The sequence below is a fragment of the Erithacus rubecula genome, assembly GCF_903797595.1.
Source record: "Erithacus rubecula genome assembly, chromosome: 5".
NCBI classification, from domain to species: Eukaryota; Metazoa; Chordata; class Aves; order Passeriformes; family Muscicapidae; genus Erithacus; species Erithacus rubecula.
The window spans coordinates 661059-678972 of record NC_136687.1 but is presented as its reverse complement, the minus strand read 5'-3'; the positions used below and the strand labels follow the sequence as shown (position 1 = coordinate 678972).

The window sequence follows — 17914 nt, the reverse complement described above, 5'->3', positions numbered from 1 at the left end:
CCATTGTCCCCGTGCTCCCCGAACCCCCCAGTGTCCCCACCAAGTATCCCCCGCCCTGCCCCCTTAACGACACCGATAAATCTCGCGTTCTATTGGCTCCCGCCGCTACGCCCCGCCCCTCCCGCCGCCAGCAGCCAATAGGTGCTCAGCGATATGGAAAGGGGGCGTGTCCTGGAAAGGGGCGTGACCGTGGTTTAGTGATTGATATCCCGTAAGGGACGTTTCGTGGGCGTGGCTTATGCCACATGACCATTTATGGTCATGTCATGGGCGTGATCTAGCGAGGGGCGCGGAATTTCTATTGGTCAGCAGAGAATAGGCGGGGCTTTATGTGGCGGGCCCAGTGAGGGGCGTGGCCTCTCCGAGCATCCACAGGTGGCGGGTTCGAGTCCCGCTCCAGGTGCCGTTCCCGATCCCATTCCCGGTCGCAGAGTCGCAGCGGCAGCACAGCCAAACTTTACTGGGAGCCTTCCCCCCGCGCCCCCCGGCCGAGCCCGCGGCCCCGGGTCCGCCCCGCTCACTCACTGCCCGCGGCCGTGGGCGCGCAGGCGGCGGAGCCGCAGCCGCTGCAGCCGCAGCGCCGGGTCGGGGCCCGGCCGGGCTCTCCCGGCTCGGTGCCCGCCCCGTGCCCGCGCCAGGCGGAAGCTGCACGGGGTGGGAACGTTCTCGAAGTAAACCCGGCACGGCTGCGTGGCCGCCTCGTAGCCCTCGGCCCGCGCCGTCACCTCGTACTCGCCCGGGTTCAGCAGCCGCCAGTAATCCCCGTCCGAGGCTGCGGCGGGGGCGGGTGTCACTGTCCCTGTCGCCATCCCTGTCCCTGTTCCCATCCCTGTCCTCGTTCCCATCCCCAGTGCTGTTCTTGTCCCATCCCCGTTCCCATCCCCAATCCCATTCCTGTTCCGATCCCATCCCCATTCCCAGACTAATCCTGCTTCCATTGCCGTCTGCAATCCCAGCTCTATCCCCCTTCCGTCCCTGTCCCTATCCACAGCCCCATCCCATTCCTGTTCCCACCCCTCTTCCCAGCGTAATCCTGTTTCCATCCCAATCTACAATTCCCAATTCCATCCCCAAATCCCATCTCATTACTTTTCCTGTCCCATCCCTATTCCCATTCCCATCCCCATCTGCAATTCCCAATCCCATCCCCATCTCAATCCTTTCCCTGTCCCCATTCCCATCCCCACCCCCTCCCTTTTCCCTGCCTCACCCCATTCCCATCCCATCCCTGTCCTTATCCCACCTTCCTTCCCAGCCCGATCCCATCCCCCCCACCCCAAATCGCACCCCAGATCCCCCCCGGTGCCCCGGTACCGGTGCGGATGTCGTGGTTGATGCCATCCACGGAGATGATGGCGTTGGGGATGCCCAGCTCGGTGTCACCGTCCCGAACCACGCCCTTGATCCCGCGGTGCACCTGGAGCCGGGGGCGGGGGGCGTGGCACAGATGTGTCCCCCCCTCCCAGTGCCACCCTCGGCATTTGGGGACAGCCCTGTCCTGCTGCCACCCTGCTGTGCTCGTGTCTCCCCTGGAATGTTCCCAGTGTTTTCCCCGCAAAAGGAAAACCCCCTGGGGGTTCCCTGGTCCTGCCTGTGACCCAGTGTCCCCATTGTCCCAAACACCCCCAAATCCCCCACTCTGGACCCCTTCCTCAGTGTCCCCATTGTCCCAGCACCCCCAGACCACCCTCAATGTCCCCATATCTCAACTCCCCAAATCCCCCATCTTGGACCCCCCTTCCCCACTGTCCCCATGATCCCGGGACCACCTGGACCCCCACAGTGTCCCCATATCCCACCCCTCTCCCAAATCCCCCATCCTGGACCCTTTCCTTTGCTCCCAGCTCCCCCATTCCCACCCCACCCTGCACAGACATCCCCGGGGTGGCTCTGCCCACCCTTGATCCGTGTCCCCACCCCGGGTGCCACCCGAGCCCCCCCCGTGCCCGACCTGCTCCATGAAGAGCAGCAGCGACTCCCGGTTGTTCTCCCACTCCTCGGGCAGCTCGGAGGCGTGTGGGAATTTGTCACAGGACAGCTCCACGGTGATCTCAAAGCAGTTGGTGTGCAGGTAGCTGAAATCATTCATACCTGCAGGCACAGGGGTGGAGGAGTCAGGGAGTCAGTCTGAAGTTTCTCTGATCTGTCTCATGACCATCATCAGAGACTGAGACCCTGGACCCCAACACTGCTCTGGCCTGGCCCAGGTGGATGCTTGCCCAGGGCTGTTTGTGGCTGTGCCTGGTGCTTGCCCAGGGCTGTTTGTGCCTGTGCCTGGTGCTTGCCCAGGGCTGTTTGTGCCTGTGCCTGGTGCTTGCCCAGGGCTGTTTGTGGCTGTGGCTGGTGCTGCCCAGGGCTGTTTGTGGCTGTACCTGGTGCTTGCCCAGGGCTGTTTGTGGCTGTGGCTGGTGCTTGCCCAGGGCTGTTTGTGGCTGTACCTGGTGCTTGCCCAGGGCTGTTTGTGGCTGTACCTGGTGCTCGCCCAGGGCTGTTTGTGGCTGTACCTGGTGCTTGCCCAGGGCTGTTTGTGGCTGTGCCTGGTGCTGCCATGGCACGAGCAGGTGCTGCTCATAGTGCCCTGTTCATTGTTTGTTGGAGCAATGATCTCCACATACAATAGTCCATAAATCTTCCCACCTTTTGGCCAGAGGCTACTGGCTTTGGAAAAGGATTATAAAAGTGACTTTCCTAAAGAAACTTTGAGATCTCTTTCTCCCTATAGCAGATTGAAGACATGTCCATCATCAGATGACCATGAGGATGTGTCCCTTCTCTTGGTAGCTATATCCCAGCCTTTCTCTCTCTCTCTTCTATCACAAAACTAAATTGTCATACCCAATAAACTGCATTGCTGCTTTCTGCTGAACAAAACCTGAGTCTCTTGCTTTTGTCTTTTTCACCTTGGGGTCAAACGAACCATCACAACTCCCACTTGGGTTGAGCGGCTCGTGACAAAGGGTGACAGAAAACACCAAAAAAACCAAACACAAACCTCCCAAACCACCCCGACTCACTGCCAGCCACCGTGTGCCAGTTGGCTCCGTTGATGATGTTGCCGAAACGCGTGAAGTCGTCGTAGTGGCAGCGCCGGCGCTCGCCGCTGGCCATGGCCAGGTTGGCGGTGGCGTAGACGGTGGCCAGCCAGCGGAAAACGCCGTCGTCCGGCGTCGGGGTCAGCTCCTGGGCCTTCCAGTAGGTGCGGGTCATGTCGAAGGGGTAGGTGACCACCAGCTCGCCGCCGTGCAGGTTGGCGCTCAGCACGAACGGGTAGCGCTGCATCCACGCGATCACCGCACGCGTCTCCGGGGCCACCTGCGCCGGGGTGGCACCGATGGCACCTGTGCCATGGCACCGTGGCACCCGTGTGGGGTCACCCGTGCCACGGCACCATGGCACCCACGTGGTGTCACCCATGAGATGTCACCTGTGCCATGTCACCCATGCCACGGCGCCATGGCACCCGTGCAGTGTCACCCATGAGATGGCACCATGGCACCCATGTTGTGTCACCCATGAGTTGGCACCATGGCACCCGTGTGGTGTCACCCATGAGTTGGCACCATGGCACCCGCGCAGTGTCACTCATGAGGTGTCACCTGTGCCATGTCACCCATGCCGTGGTACCATGGCACCTGTGTGGTGTCATCCATGAGTTGGCACCATGGCACCCGCGCAGTGTCACCCATGAGGTGTCACCTGTGCCATGTCACCCGTGTGGTGTCACCCATGAGATGGCACTATGGCACCCGCGTGGTGTCACCCATGAGGTGTCACCTGTGCCATGTCACCCATGCCATGGCGCCATGGCACCCGTGTGGTGTCACCCATGCAGTGTCACCCATGCAGTGTCACCCATGCAGTGTCACCCATGTTGGCACCTGTGCCTGGTGTTTCCCAGGGTTTGGGTCTTAAAACGTCAAGGATTTTGCGGCTGAAATTCCCAGGATTTGGGGCTGAAATTCCCAGGGTTTTGGGGCTGAAACTCCCAGGATTCACAGCTGAGTATTCCCAGGATTTTGAGGCCAAAATTTCCAGGGTTTTGGGGCCATAATTCCCAGGGTTCTGGGGGAGGAATTCCTGGGGTTTTGGGGCAGGAATTCCTGAGGTTTTGGGGCCGAAATTCTGAGAGTTCTAAGCTTGGAATCCCCAGGTTTTCGGGGCCAGAATTCCAAGGGTTTGGGTCATAAAATTTCAAGGATTTTGGGGCTAGAATTCCCAGGATTCATGGCTGAGTATCCCCAGGATTTTGAGGCCAAAATTTCCAGGATTTTGCAGCCAAAATTCCTGGGGTTTTGGGGCTGAAATTCCCAGGATTTGGGGGCTGAAATTCCCGGGATTTTGGGGCTGAAATTCCCAAGGTTTGGGGCTACAATTCCCAGGATTTTCAGGCTGAAATTCTGAGAGTTCTAAGCTTGGAATCCCCAGGTTTTTGGGGCCAGAATTCCAAGGGTTGAGTCATAAAATTCACAGGATTTTGGAGCTGAAATTGCCAGGCTTTTGGGGCTGGAATTCTCAAAATTTGGGGCTGAAATTCCCACATTTTTTAGGGCTGAAATTCCTGATGTTTAGGGCTGTGTATTCCAGGATTTTGAGGCCAAAATTTCCAGGTTTTGGGGGCCATAATTCCTGGGGTTTTGGGGCAGGAATTCCCAGAGTTTGAGTCTTAAAATTCCAGGGATTTGGGGTCTCCCCATGGCAGCAGCCCAGGATTGGGGTTTTGGGGTCTCACCGTGGCGTTGGCGAAGGTGTAGTACTCGGGGATGGGGATGTAGTGGTTGGGGAACTTGTGGGGCACCAGGTCGTTGTCCTCGGCGTCCCACAGCGCCGTGTTCAGGTCGGCAAAGTTGTGGTTGAGGTCGATGCCCTCGTAGGTCCAGCGGCCCATGGCCCATCCCGCCAGCTCCGAGCCCTGCCGGCGGCACCGGGGTCACCGGGGTGGGAATGGGGATGGGCACCGGGATCACTGGGACAGGCACTGGGATCACCGGGATGGGCACCAGGATCACCGGGATGGGCACTGGGATCACTGAGATCCCCAGGACAGGCACTGGGATCACTGGGATGGGATCACTGGGATCACCGGGCTGGGCACTGGGATCAATGGGACGAGCACTGGGAACCCCAGGACAGGCTCTGGGATCACTGGGATCCCCGGGAGGGGCTCTGGGATCCCCAGGACAGGCTCTGGGATCACTGGGATCCCCGGGATGGGCACTGGGATCACTGGGATCACTGTGACAGGCTCTGGGACCCCCAGGACAGGCTCTGGGACCCCCGGGACAGGCTCTGGGACCCCCAGGACAGGCTCTGGGATCACTGGGACCCCCAGGACAGGCTCTGGGACCCCCGGGACAGGCTCTGGGACCCCCGGGATGCCCCTCACCAGTCTGTAGGCGGTCTCGTAGCCGTCGGGGTTCATAGAGGGCAGCAGGTGGATGCGCGTGTCCGTCACCAGCTGCACCACGCGGGGGTTTCCCCGGCGGAACTCCCGGCACAGGAATTCCATCAGGTTCAGCAGCAGCTCCCGGCCCAGCACCTCGTTCCCGTGCATCCCGGCCACGTAGCGGAACTCGGGCTCTCCTGCCGGGGGGGGGACACGGAGGGAGGGTCCTGGTGACAGTCCCCAGCCCCACCCTGCGTGTCCCTGTGTCCTTGTCCCCGTCCTGGGTGTGCCTGTCCCTGTCCTGCACCCTGCCCCATCCTGGGTGTCTCTGTGTCCCCATCCCGCACCAGTCTGGGTGTCCCCGTGTCCCTATCCTGGGTGTCCCTGTGTCCTGTCCCCATCCTGTACCAGTCTGGGTGTCCCTGTGTCCCTATCCCATCCTGAGTGTCCCTGTCCCCATCCTGCACCAGTCTGGGTGTCCCTGTCCCCATCCAGAGTGTCCCTGGCCATCCTGTCCCTGTCCTGCACCAGTCTGGGTGTCCCAATACATCCCATCCCTATCCTGAGTGTCCCTGGCCACCGTGTCCCCATTTCCCTGCACCAGTCTGGGTGTCCCTGTGTCCCCATTCCAACCCTGGATGTGTCCCTGTCCCCATCCTGAGTGTCCCTGGCCATCCTGTCCCCATTCTGCACCAGTTGAGGTGTCCCTGTGTCCCCATCCCTATCCTGGGCATCCCCATCCCGTGCCAGGCTGGGTGGCCCCTCCTGAGCCCCTTGGTCCCCATCCTGGGCACCCCTGATGACTCCCACCTCACCCTGGGCACACCCCATCCCAACCTGGACATCCCTGGGCACTGTCCCCACGCCCATCCTGCCCCTCCCCGGCTGTCCCCGGCTGTCCCCCCGCCACGCACCCACTTCGTGCTGCCCGGGGTTGTCTGAGATCTCCATCACGTAGAGGCGCAGCCCGCGGGAGCTCTGCCCGATGCTGTACACACGGGTGATGTCGGGGCACTCCTCGCTCACCCTCTTCATCAGCTGCGCGGTGACAGCGTCAGGGACACCCAGGGGACACCCTCAGGGGGCACAGCCCCCTCCCTGGGGACACAGGGACGCCAGGGTTCCGGGGGGCTGGGGGAGCGGGTGGCACCTTTCTCATCTCCTTGTAGTTGTGGTGGCGGAAATCCAGGTGAGATTCGGGCGGGGCCGGGGGGTGCCAGGTGTGGGCATCGCTGGGGTCTGCGGGGACAGGGAGGGGACAGCAAGGGGACACGGTCAGGGGCAGGGAGGGGACAAGGAGGGGACAGCGAACAGCACAGACCGCGGCTCTGCTGGCGAGCGGCCGCGCTGGGCGATGCTGGGGCGGAGAGTGGGGAGCCAGGGGACAAGCAGCCGGTCCCCAAGGGGCAGGGGACACGCAGGGGACACGCAGGGGACACGCAGGGACACGCACCGGGCACGGGGCAGCCCAGGACCTCGGCCCGCAGGCAGACAGTGCCGTTGGGGAACCAGCTCTGTGGGTTGATGCGCAGGAATCGCCCCACGAGCGGCGAGGGCAGCAGGTTCAGCACCGGCGTCTCGGGGTCTTTGTTCCCCGGGAACACCTGAGGGGACAGCGGGGGACAGAGGGGGGACAGAGGGGGACAGGGGGGGGTCAGGGCGCTGCCTGTAGGGTTCAAGGGGTTCCAGGCGCCCTTAAGGAGGAGCAGGCACGGTCGGGGGGCAACTCTGACCCCAAACCCGCGGCCCCACAGCGGGAGGGGCACAAGGGATGGACACGGGGAACCCCAAATCTGTTCCTGGCATGGGTCAGGCAGGGGGACCCCAAAATTCACCCCTGGCATGGAGACCCCCAAACTTGATCCTGATACAGTGCTGGCATGGGGAAACCCAAATGCACCCTGGCACAGCGACCCCCAAACCCATCCATGGCACAGGGACCCCAAACCCATCCCAGCACAGGGACCCCAAACCCATCCCAGCACAGGGACCCCAAAGCCATCCATGGCAAGAGGACCCCAAAGCCATCCATGGCAGGAGGACCCCAAACCCATCCATGGCTCAGGGACCCCAAACCCATCCATGGCACAGGGACCCCAAACCCATCCCAGCACAGGCACCCCAAACTCTCCCCATCCCCAGGCTGCCGTGCCCACCCCGGTGCCAGCCCCAGGTGTGTCCCCAGCCCGTGCCCAGCGGGGACAAGGAGCCTTTGTGCTGGTGGTGCCCAGCGTGGCCAAGGCCAACAGAGCCCGGGCACGGTGCCAGCTGGCACGGGCACCCCGGGATGGGCAGCCAGGATCCTTGGGGTGGTTACCCCAGTGTGGTTAACACCTGGCATGGTTAACCCCAGCACCATTAACCCCCAGTATAATTAACTCTGGCTCAATTACACCCCATTCCCCCCAAGCATTATTACCCCTCTGACACAATTAACCCCCCCGAGCACAATTAACTCCCTTCCCGGTGCCATTATCACCCCCCAGCACTGTCACCCCCCATGTCCCCATCCTGTCCGGGGGTGCCACCCCCGCCGGGCACCCACCGCCTCCTCGGTGCCATTGCGGCTCGGCAGCCACGTGTGCGAGTCATTGCTGACCTGCACCTTGTAGGACGTCACCCAGTCGTACCTGTGGGGTACAGTGGGGGGTCAGGGTGTCCCCAGTGCTGTCCCCACCCCAAATCCCCTTTGTCCCCTCACGTCCAGATGGAGTTGAGCCCCTGGGTGACCACGCCGGTGAAGCGGGTGAGGCGCCGCGCGTCCACCTCCAGCCACTGCTCCGTGTCCTCCTGTCCCGCGCACCAGCCCCCGTCGTAGAAATCGCCGTCGTAGAGCCCTGACTGCGGGGAGGGGAGGGGACACGCACAGCGACACGACAGCGGTGTCCCCGAGCGGGGGTTGGTGGCACCGGCGGGTGGCACCGGCATCGCGGGGAGCCCGCACGGGAGGGAGGGGACGGGGCTGGAGAGCGCCCGGGGCATTTGTGTGCCGTGGATGGGCCACGGACTCGCCACAAATTGTCACAAACGTGCCACAAATTGTCACAAACGTGCCATGGAGGTGCCACAGACTCGCCACGGATGTGCCACAGCTGCCCTGCGTTTGCCACACCCACACACCACATGCCAGGCAGGTGGCATCCCAACACCCTCCACAGCCTGGCACACCTGAGCGCACTCCTGGCACACTGTTAGCACACCCTGACACATCCCTGACACACTCAGGCACACCCTGTCACACTCCTGGCACATCCCTGACACACTCAGGCACACCTTGGCACATCCCTGGCACACCTTGGCGCCCCTGGCACTCCGGCAGTACCTGGATGTTGAGGCGGCCGCGGTGCGCGCCCAGCCCGTGCCGCTTGTGGCTGGACGCCCGGAGCTGCGCGTCCAGCACCCGCAGGGACTCCAGCCCCAGGGGGGGGCACGCTGGGGACACAGCGGGGACCGGGTCACACGGGGACTGTCCCCACCCCGCGTCCCCACGGAGCTATGCCATGGGGACTCCCCAACCTCCAGGTGTCCCCCGTGTGCCCTGAGGACACGGCCAGGTCCCTGTGCAGGTGACAATGGCCGGGCCACCCGCGCCCACAGCACGTACGGGGCTCCTGCGGGGCGGCCGGAGCCTCCGGCTTCTTCCTCAGCACCTTCTTCTTCCTCACCACCTTCTTCCTCACCACCTTCTTCTTCCTCAGCACCGCCCCCGTGGTCACCTGGGGCGCTGGGGCTGCGAGGGGACACGGGGGAGACAGGGGAGGGGCTGGCAACACCTCCCGCTCCGGGCACCCCAATACCCCCCACGGGACCCCCCTTTTGCACGCTCGGTCCTTCACACCCCCCTCCCCTCTCGAACCCCCCCCACCCTCCCCAGCTCCTACCTGTGCCCGCGGGGTCTCCGCGCCGGGAGGGGCCGGGGCTCGGGGGGGTCCCGCTGCCCCTCGGGGGTCCCGCGGTGCTGCCCCTCGAGGGAGGGGCCGTGGTGCCCTTCGGGGGGGGCACCCCGCTGGTTTTAGGGGGTCCCGCGGTGGTGTCCTTTCTGGCGGGCATCCCGCTGGTTTTGGGGGGTCCTGGCGTGGTGTCCTTTCTGGTGGGCATCCCGCTGGTTTTGGGGGGTCCCGGCGTGGTGCCCTTCGAGGGGGACGTCTCGCTGCCTTTCGGGGCTCCCCTGGCCATGGCTTTGGTTGGGGACACCGCGCTGGCTTTGGGGGGTCCCGTGGTGGTGCCCTTTGTTGGGGACACCGCGCTGGTTTTGGGGGTCCCGCCGGCTCGGTGGGGCGCGGCGCGGGCGGGGGGCGGCGGGGGGCCCAGCAGGAGCAGCAGCAGCAGCAGCGGGGCGAGGGGCACCCCCGGCATGGCCGCGGCCCCGCCGGTCCCTGCCCGCTCCCGCCGGTCCCTGCCGGTCCAGCTCCGCTCCCGGCCCCTCCCCGGCCCCCGCCCGCTTCCTGCCCGGGACCCCCGCCCGCCTCCTGCCCGCCCCCCGCCTGGGACCCCCAGCCCGCCCCGCCCCGTTAACCGGCCCCGCTCCCCTCCCCGTGTCACCGCACGCGCGAACGGGGGACAGGGGCTCCCGCCCGCTCACCGCGGGCTCTGCTGTGTCCCCAGCGGGTCCCCAATGTCCCATCGCCGCGTCCCACTGTCCCCTCACTGTGTCCCACTGTCCTCTCGCTGCGTCCCCGCTGCCCCATCTCCGTGTCCCACTGTCCCCAGAGTGTCCCCGCTGCCCCAGAATGTCCTCGCTGTCCCATCCCCGTGTCCCACTGTCCCCTCACTGTGTCCCCAGAGTGTCCCCGCTGTCCCCAGCGTGTCCCCGCTGTCCCCCCCGGGGGTCTCCGGCGGTTCCCGCTGCCGCAGCGGCGGTGTCGCCGGCCGAGCCCGGGGACCCGGGAGGTCCCGGAGCCGCCGCTGCGGGCGCAGCGGGGCCGAACCGGGCGGCGGGGGGCGGCCCCCGGCCCCGACCCCTCGGGGATGCCCCGGGTGGGGTTCGAGGTGCGGGTCCGGGTGCTGAGGAAGGGGTGCGGGTCCTGCCTCTCCCCCCACCCTGCGCGGGGTTCATACTCCCCAAAAGAACTTCCCCGGCTTGACTTGACTTTCCCGTTTTTATTGGGATTTCCTGTAGGGCAGCGGGGCTGCCGCCGGTGCCATCCCGGTCCCTTGTCCTCATCCCTGTCCCTCGTCCCCATCCCTGTCCCTCTGGGGGTGTCACCGAGCGCTGCCTGGCTGAGGAAGGACAGGGATGTCCATTCCAGGGGTGGCTTTGCGGAACTGCTGCGGGACCCTTGGGATCTGCATCGCCGGAGGACGCCCCTCGGCCATCCCAGGGGACAGCGGGGACAGCGGGGCTGGCACAGGGGACAGAGCGCTCATTCCCTGCCCGGTTCCACGGGAAGGTTTTTGTCCCTGCCTTCTGCCTCAGCCCCACGTGACGGCTCTTTCGAGGTTTGCAGAATCCCCGGCCCCGCTCCAAGGCACACACGGCCCGATTCGCGCTGGCTCAGCACTTCCCGGGATGTCAGGAATTTCCTGGCGCAGCTGCCAGGTCCCGCTCGGAGACGCCTTTAAAGGCGCCGTGGCTTTTCCCGGCAGGAATCCTAATGGGAAGCCGCTGTGGTTCCCCACACCCACAGGCAGAGCGGGGTCAAACCCACGGAGCACTGCTGGGACAGTCCCCTCCAGGGCTGTGTCACTGTCCCCGTGTTCCTGCAGGGATGATCCCAGCCCGTGCTCCAGGCTGGGATTTCACCCGGCCTGGCTGAACCTCCTCACGCTCTCCAGTATCCCTGGGTGCCCCCATCCTTCCAGTGTCACCTGTTGGGGACAGCCCCCTAGTGTCGTGTGGGGCTGGGGCTCCAGAAGGTTCCAGGAGGTTCCGTGGTCGTTGGAGTGCTGGGATGTCCTGTTGTGACACAGGAGCTGTGCCATGTCCCGATCCCAGGGTGATCCCAAAGGGTTCAGCCCATTCCTCAGGAGCAGCAGCTCCTGGATCCTTCTGCAAAAGCCAAATCCCAACTCCTGGCTGGCCCAGGAGGGACAGGGGACGTTGGCCATGGAGCAGGAAGAGTGGGAACTGTGTGGTGCCCGAGGGGGACACGGCCCAGACCCACAGGGAGCCCGAGGGATGAGCCAGGGCAATGTCCTTGGACACAAAGATCTGTCCCAATGGCTGGAGTTAATCACCCAAGAGATGTCCCACGTGGAAGAATTCATCAACCAAGAGCTGTGCCAGGAGAAAGGCAATGGACACAAGGATCTGTCCCAATGGGAAGAATTCACCAACCAGGAGCAGTGCCAAGGGGAAGCCACCAGATCCCAACAGTGGTGCCAAGGGAATGTCAACACATACAAAACTCTGTCCCAATGGGAAGACTTAATCCACCAGGAGATGTCCCAAATGGAAGAATTCATCAACCAAATAACAAAACCCATCAACCAAGAGATGTCCCAAATGGCAAACCTGATCAACCAAGATCTGTGCCACAAAAAAGCCAAGAGACACCAACAGCAGTGCCAAGGGAATGCCAATGGATACAAAACTCTGTCCCAATGGGAAGACTTAATCCAGCAAGAGATGTCCCACATGGAAGAATTCATCACCCACATGATGTCCCCAATGGAGGAATTCACTGGCCAAGATCCCTGCCAAGGGGACACCAGGAGACACCCAGAGCAGCACCATGGCAATGCCAATGGATACAAAACTCTGTCCCAACGGGAGGAATTCATCAACCAAGAGATGTCCCAGTGGGAATGATTTTGAGCAGGAGCTGTGCCCAGCAGAGCAGGGGGCTCATCCCTGCCCTGCCCATCCTGACCTCAGGGCCTTTCCCACAGCCATGGTCACTGTCTGGACTCTGGCACTGATCCCAAGTTCAGAATTCCCCTTCTGACCCACCTGGCTGAAGTCCATGGGGAGGAATTGTTCCCATGTGCTCCCCAAAAAGGGAGATGGTGCCTCAAGCCCTAACCACAGGCAAAGGAATTAAAGGAATTCCCAAATTCCTGAATTCCTGTGGCTCTGTCAGTTGCTGCTGAGCCCCAGGAGGTGCTGAGTGCTCCAGAGGGATCCCCAAGTTTGGAATGTCACCATGGGGCTGAGGGGGCTGGGGATAGGGACTTGTGGAATTGTTTGGGTTGGGAAAATCCCTCTGAGAGCATCGAGTCCAGCTCTGCCCAGGCCACCAGTGTCCCTGTCCCCAAGTGCCACATCCACAGGGCTGGTAAATCCCCCCAGGGATGGGGACTCCACCCCTGCCAGGGAAATTCCAGCCTTTTGCAGGAAGGAATTGCTCAAGATCCAACCTAAACCTCTCTTGGCCCAGCTTGGGGCTGTTCCCTCTCAACCTGTCCCTATTCCCTGGGAGCAGATCCCAACTCCCACCTGGCTCCAGGAATTCAGGGAGTTGTGCAGAACCACAAGATCCCCCCTGATCCCCCTTTTCTCCAGGCTGAGTCCCTTCCCAGCTCCCTCAGCTGCTCCTGGAGCTCCAGACCCTTCCCACAGCTCTCTCCATCTCCCTGGATTTCCAGCATCATCCAGAGCCACCAAACCCCAAGGAATGACCCCAAATTCAAGCCCTGGGGTAACTATACAATGAGAACATTTATTTCCTGGGGACACCTGCAAGTCTCTCCCACGTCGGATGATTGGAAACACAAACCAAACCCTCTCCTGGTTTGGGTTTCAGTCTGTTCCCAGCTCTGAATTTTTACACCATGGATGCTCCTTCCTGACCCCAAATTCCAAGGGAAATCCAAACACACAGAACTGACTGGCCCCAAAGCTTTGTCCATCACCTGGAGCTTGGCTCTTCCCCGCTGTTCTCCTGCTGCTTGGCCATGAATTTCTGTGGAGAAGGGAGAAGAGATGGTGGGTGGTGCATGGACATTCCAGGATTATCCCCTAAAACCCCAGCCAGGAACACCTTGGCCAGGTTCAGCCAGCTCCTCCTGTGGGATTTGTCTTATAAAATCCCCCAAAATGGGATCTGCCCCATCAAATCCCTCAAAATGGGATGTGCCCCATCAAATCCCCCAAAATGGGATCTGCCCCATCAAATCCCCCAAAATGGGATCTGCCCCATCAAATCCCTCAAAATGGGATCTGTCCCATCAAATCCCTCAAAATGGGATCTGTCCCATCAAATCCCCCAAAATGGGATCTGTCCCATCAAATCCCCCAAAATGGGATCTGTCCCATCAAATCCCCCAAAATGGGATCTGTCCCATCAAATCCCTCAAAATGGGATCTGTCCCATCAAATCCCTCAAAATGGGATGTGCCCCATAAAATCCCCCAAAATGGGATCTGCCCCATCAAGTCCCTCAAAATGGGATCTGCCCCATCAAGTCCCTCAAAATGGGATCTGTCCCATCAAATCCCTCAAAATGGGATCTGTCCCATCAAATCCCTCAAAATGGGATCTGCCCCATCAAATCCCCCCAAAATTTGGCTCCCAGGATGACATTAACATGGGAAACTCCTGAGGGGAACATGGCCAAATCTCACCAGGATTCCCCACAATCTGGGCATGGAATAAAAATATCCCATATTCCCAACCCCCCAGGGGACTCTCCACAGCCCCAGATCCAAGGATTTGGGGGATTTTCCCCTTTCCTGGCAGTACCTCCATGTTCTGCCTGTGCAGGGGGGTCCTGCAGTGGTTGATCATGGAGGGCTCGTCGGCGTAGAAGAGGGAGCAGATCTGGCAGAAGAATCCAGCCTTTGGCACCAGGATATCCAGAGCTGAGGAAACACCACAGTCACCACACACAGCTCCAAGGAATATTCCAACTTCACTTGCCCTTAGCCAAATCTGGGGGATTTGGGATTCCTCAGGGGGAAATTGCAGTTCTTTAACATTCCAAAAATCATGTTTTTCACCCGAGCTGCTCCTTGCCCTGTTTCTATCCACAGGTTATCTCCATTTCCAATGAACAAGACATTTTTTGGGAATAAAGCAACCAATTCCTTGGAATTTGGAGCAGCTCCAGAAGGAATGACCCCATGAAAGCTGGAGCCATTGCTGAATACCTGACCCCATGGAAGCTGGAGCAGTTCCTAAAGGAATGACTCCATGGAAAAATGATTCACACTGGAACAGTTCCTGAAGGACTGACCCCATGGAAATTCAGGAAGTTTCTGAAGGACTGACCCCACAAAAGCTGGAGCAGTTCTTGAAGAACTGACTCCATGAAAAGTGTTCCAGACACGAGCAGTTCCTGAAGGAATGACTCCATGGAGGCTGGAGCAGTTCCTGAAGGAATGAGCACATGAAAATTCAGGAAGTTCCTAAAGCATGGAAGGTCCATGGAGGCTGGAGCAGTTCCTGAAGGAATGAATCCCCAGAATTCACATCTCTCCACCCCCATTTCACAGCCCTGGCAGCAATTCCCTCCTTTCCAGACACTGAATATTGGGAATAAAACATTCCCATCCACAGGATGGGAACCCTCAGGAGACACCACACTGCACCCAGCTAATAATCAACAATTCCACCTGGACTTGGGAATTTCAGGGAAAAACTCCCCATGAGAGGCTTCCAAATTTAACCAAGTGGTTAAACATGGATTTGGAGAAGCCAAGAAAAAACACGGATTTTGGGCCCTGCCTTTGAGGTTCACTGTGGTTGTGAGGCACAGGAGGACTTTTCAAATGGGCAGGAAAGAATCTTCCAGCCAGGAAAAACCTGGAGCACTTTGGGGGATTCCTCTGGATTTACCTTTGGGAGTGCTCTGTGTCTTGGGGACACCTGGAAAAGTTGTTTTCTTCTGCTGAGACTTTGGTTCTGCATCTTCTGATCCCAGCTGAGCTGCTGGAGACAGAAATGCGTGTTGGGATGGAACTGTGGAATGGTGGAAGAGAACCATGGAATGGTGGAAGAGAATCATGGAATGGTGGAACAGAACCATGGAACGGTGGAACAGAACCATGGAACAGAACCATGGAATGGTGGAACAGAATCATGGAACAGAACCATGGAATGGTGGAACAGAATCATGGAACAGAACCATGGAATGGTGGAGCAGAACCATGGAATGGTGGAATAGAATCATGGAACAGAACCACAGAATGGTGGAGCAGAACCATGGAATTGTGCAATGGAATCATGGAAAGGTGGAACACAACCATGGGATTGTGGAATGGAATCATGGAATGGTTTGGGTTGGGAGAGACCTAAAGGTCATGGACATGGACACCTTCCACCAGTCCACAGGTGGGCTTGGCTCCAAGCCCCGTCCAAGCTGGCCTTGATGTTCCTCACCTTTTGGCTTGGAGATTTCAGCCATTTCCTCCTCTGGATTTGTATCTCCCAGAATCCCCAATTCTTCTGGTCCTGCAACAGCAACAATATCTTCATCATCTTCATCTTCAGGCAGGTTTTTCCCTGGGAAAGTGCTTTCTTCTTCCTCGTCACCGACTTCGTCGACCGTAACAAAGTTCAGTTCCTCTTTGAGGTGATTGAAGTCGGCCAGGAAATCATCCTCATCCTCGTTGACCTCATCCAGAGTGACCAGAGGATTGTCCTCGTTGTCCTCCTGGATCTCATCCACGGTCACCAAGGCGCCGGGGTCGTCGGGCAGGGGCTGGGCCTTTCCCTCCTCGGCGGCGCCGAGCTCGGCCGGCTCGTTGAGGGGCAGCTCCTCCACCTCGCCGATCTCATCCACGGTCACCAAGGGCTCAGCCTTCATCTCCCGCTCCTCGCTGCCGTGCGATCCCGGCTCCTCCTGCTCCGAGATCTCGTCCAGCGTCAGCAGCGCCTGCGGATCCTTCACCGCCTCCGACAGCTCCTCCTCTTCCACCACCTCATCCACCACCAGCAGGCCCCGCGGGTCGACGCCCGGCAGCGGCGCCGGCGCGTCCTCCTCCTCCTCCTCCTCCTCCTCCTCCTCCTCCCCGATCTCATCCAAGGTGACAAAGGACAGCTCACCTTCGGCTCCGCAACTCTTGCCTCTCCTCTTCTTGGACGCCGGCTCCGAAGGGTTGGCTTTGGCCGTTTCTTTTCTCTTGCCCCTCGGGGGGTTTCGCCGCGGCGTCGCCGGAGACTCGGCGTCCTCCAGCACCTCGTCCACCGTGACAAACTCGTCCAGGTTGAAGGGGAAGAGCTCTTCCTCCTATGGGAATATTTAATTGTCATCACCAGGAGGAAAGAAATCATCCCAAATTTGATAAAAAAAATTTTTAAAAAAGTGTTCAGGGCTTCGAGCGCAGCGTTGCGCTGAGTAATTTAATTTAACTCAGGTTTCGTTCAGGAAAATGAGTTTTTCCCTTTGGAAAAACTGCAGAGGATCAATAGGGGATAGAATTCCATGGCTAAAATTCAGTGGATGAAATTCAATGCATAGATTTTAATGGAAAAAAATTCAGTGGATAAATTTTAATGGAAAAAAATTCAGTGGATAAAAGTCAACGGATAAATTTCAATGGAAAAAATTCAGTGGATAAAGGTCAGTGAAGAAAATGAAAAGGATAAAATTCAGTGAATTGAAATTCAATGGATAAATTTCAATGGAAAAAAATCAGTGGATAAAGGTCAATGGATAAAAATTCAGTGGATAAATTTCAAGGGAAAAAATTCAGTGGATAAAGGTCAGTGAAGAAAATGAAAAGGATAAAATTCAGTGAATTGAAATTCAACGGATAAATTTCAATGGAAAAAATTCAGTGGATAAAGGTTAATGGATAAAAATTCAGTGGATAAATTTCAAAGGAAAAAATTCAGTCAATGGATAAAAATTCAGTGGACAAAGGTCAACAGATAAAATTAAACGGATAAAATTCTGTGGATGAAATTCAGAGGATAAAGGTCAATGGATAAAAATTCAGTGGGTAAAGGTCAATGGATAAAATTAAACGGAAAAATTCAGTGGATAAAAATTCAGTGGATGAAATTCAATGAAAAAGATTCAGTGGATGAAATTCAATGGAAAAAATTCAATGGATAAAATTCAGCAGATAAGATTAAAGGGATAAAATTTAGTGGATAAAGTTCAATGGATAAAAATCCAGTGGATGAAATTCAATGGATAAAGTTCAATGGATAAAATTAAAGGGATAAAATTCAATGGACGAAATTTAGTGGATGAAATTAAAGGGATAAAATTCAACAGATAAAATTCCTGCAAATTCAAAGTTCTGGATCCAAAGATGGGTGCCTCACCCCAAATGATTCCTTTTAATCCCACCATTTTCCATCCTTTTAATCCCAGTTTTCTTTTTAATCCCACTTTTCCAACCTTTTAATCCCACATTTTCCTTCCTTACCTCCTTCTGTTTCCCAGCACTGCCTTTCCAAGCTGCAGCACCACCCCCACCAGGAGCCTGCAAAAATGGGACAAAAAATTCCATGAAATCCCAGGAAATCCCAACCCTCACAAGCACAGCTCCAAGGAATTTGGATTTGCTTCCAAAACAACTCTCAAAGGATTTTACAATCTGTTCCACCCTCGTGTTGCAGCTTAAAGAAACTGGTGGCCCAGCAGTTCCTCTGGTGGGATTTATGGAAAAGGGAAAATCCCAGAATCCCAGGGAATA

General features: G+C 58.6%; 2 protein-coding genes across 2 annotated transcripts in view; both read right to left on the bottom strand.

The window, feature by feature from the left end:
• Positions 1-440: 440 nt before the first annotated feature.
• CPXM1 (carboxypeptidase X, M14 family member 1) lies at positions 441-9851 on the bottom strand. The gene is made up of 14 exons (XM_079307400.1): positions 9265-9851; positions 8988-9113; positions 8706-8815; positions 8085-8224; positions 7929-8013; positions 6837-6987; positions 6534-6622; positions 6298-6421; positions 5384-5580; positions 4730-4909; positions 3015-3312; positions 1952-2091; positions 1315-1417; positions 441-772 (listed from the first exon to the last, which is right to left on the bottom strand). The coding sequence occupies exons 1-14, from the start codon at positions 9737-9739 to the stop codon at positions 522-524; spliced, it is 2469 nt and encodes an 822-aa protein (XP_079163526.1). The 5' UTR covers positions 9740-9851; the 3' UTR covers positions 441-521.
• Positions 9852-12964: 3113 nt separating this feature from the next.
• ZNF638 (zinc finger protein 638) overlaps positions 12965-17914 on the bottom strand; it is a 48880-nt gene continuing 43930 nt past the window's right edge. Inside the window, exons 20-24 of the mRNA XM_079306324.1 lie at positions 17645-17701; positions 15645-16494; positions 15102-15194; positions 14007-14125; positions 12965-13227 (exon numbers count right to left, since the gene is read on the bottom strand). Of these exons, the coding sequence (XP_079162450.1) occupies positions 13174-13227; positions 14007-14125; positions 15102-15194; positions 15645-16494; positions 17645-17701 (1173 nt within the window). The 3' untranslated portion in view covers positions 12965-13173. The remainder of the gene's footprint in view (positions 13228-14006; positions 14126-15101; positions 15195-15644; positions 16495-17644; positions 17702-17914) is intronic.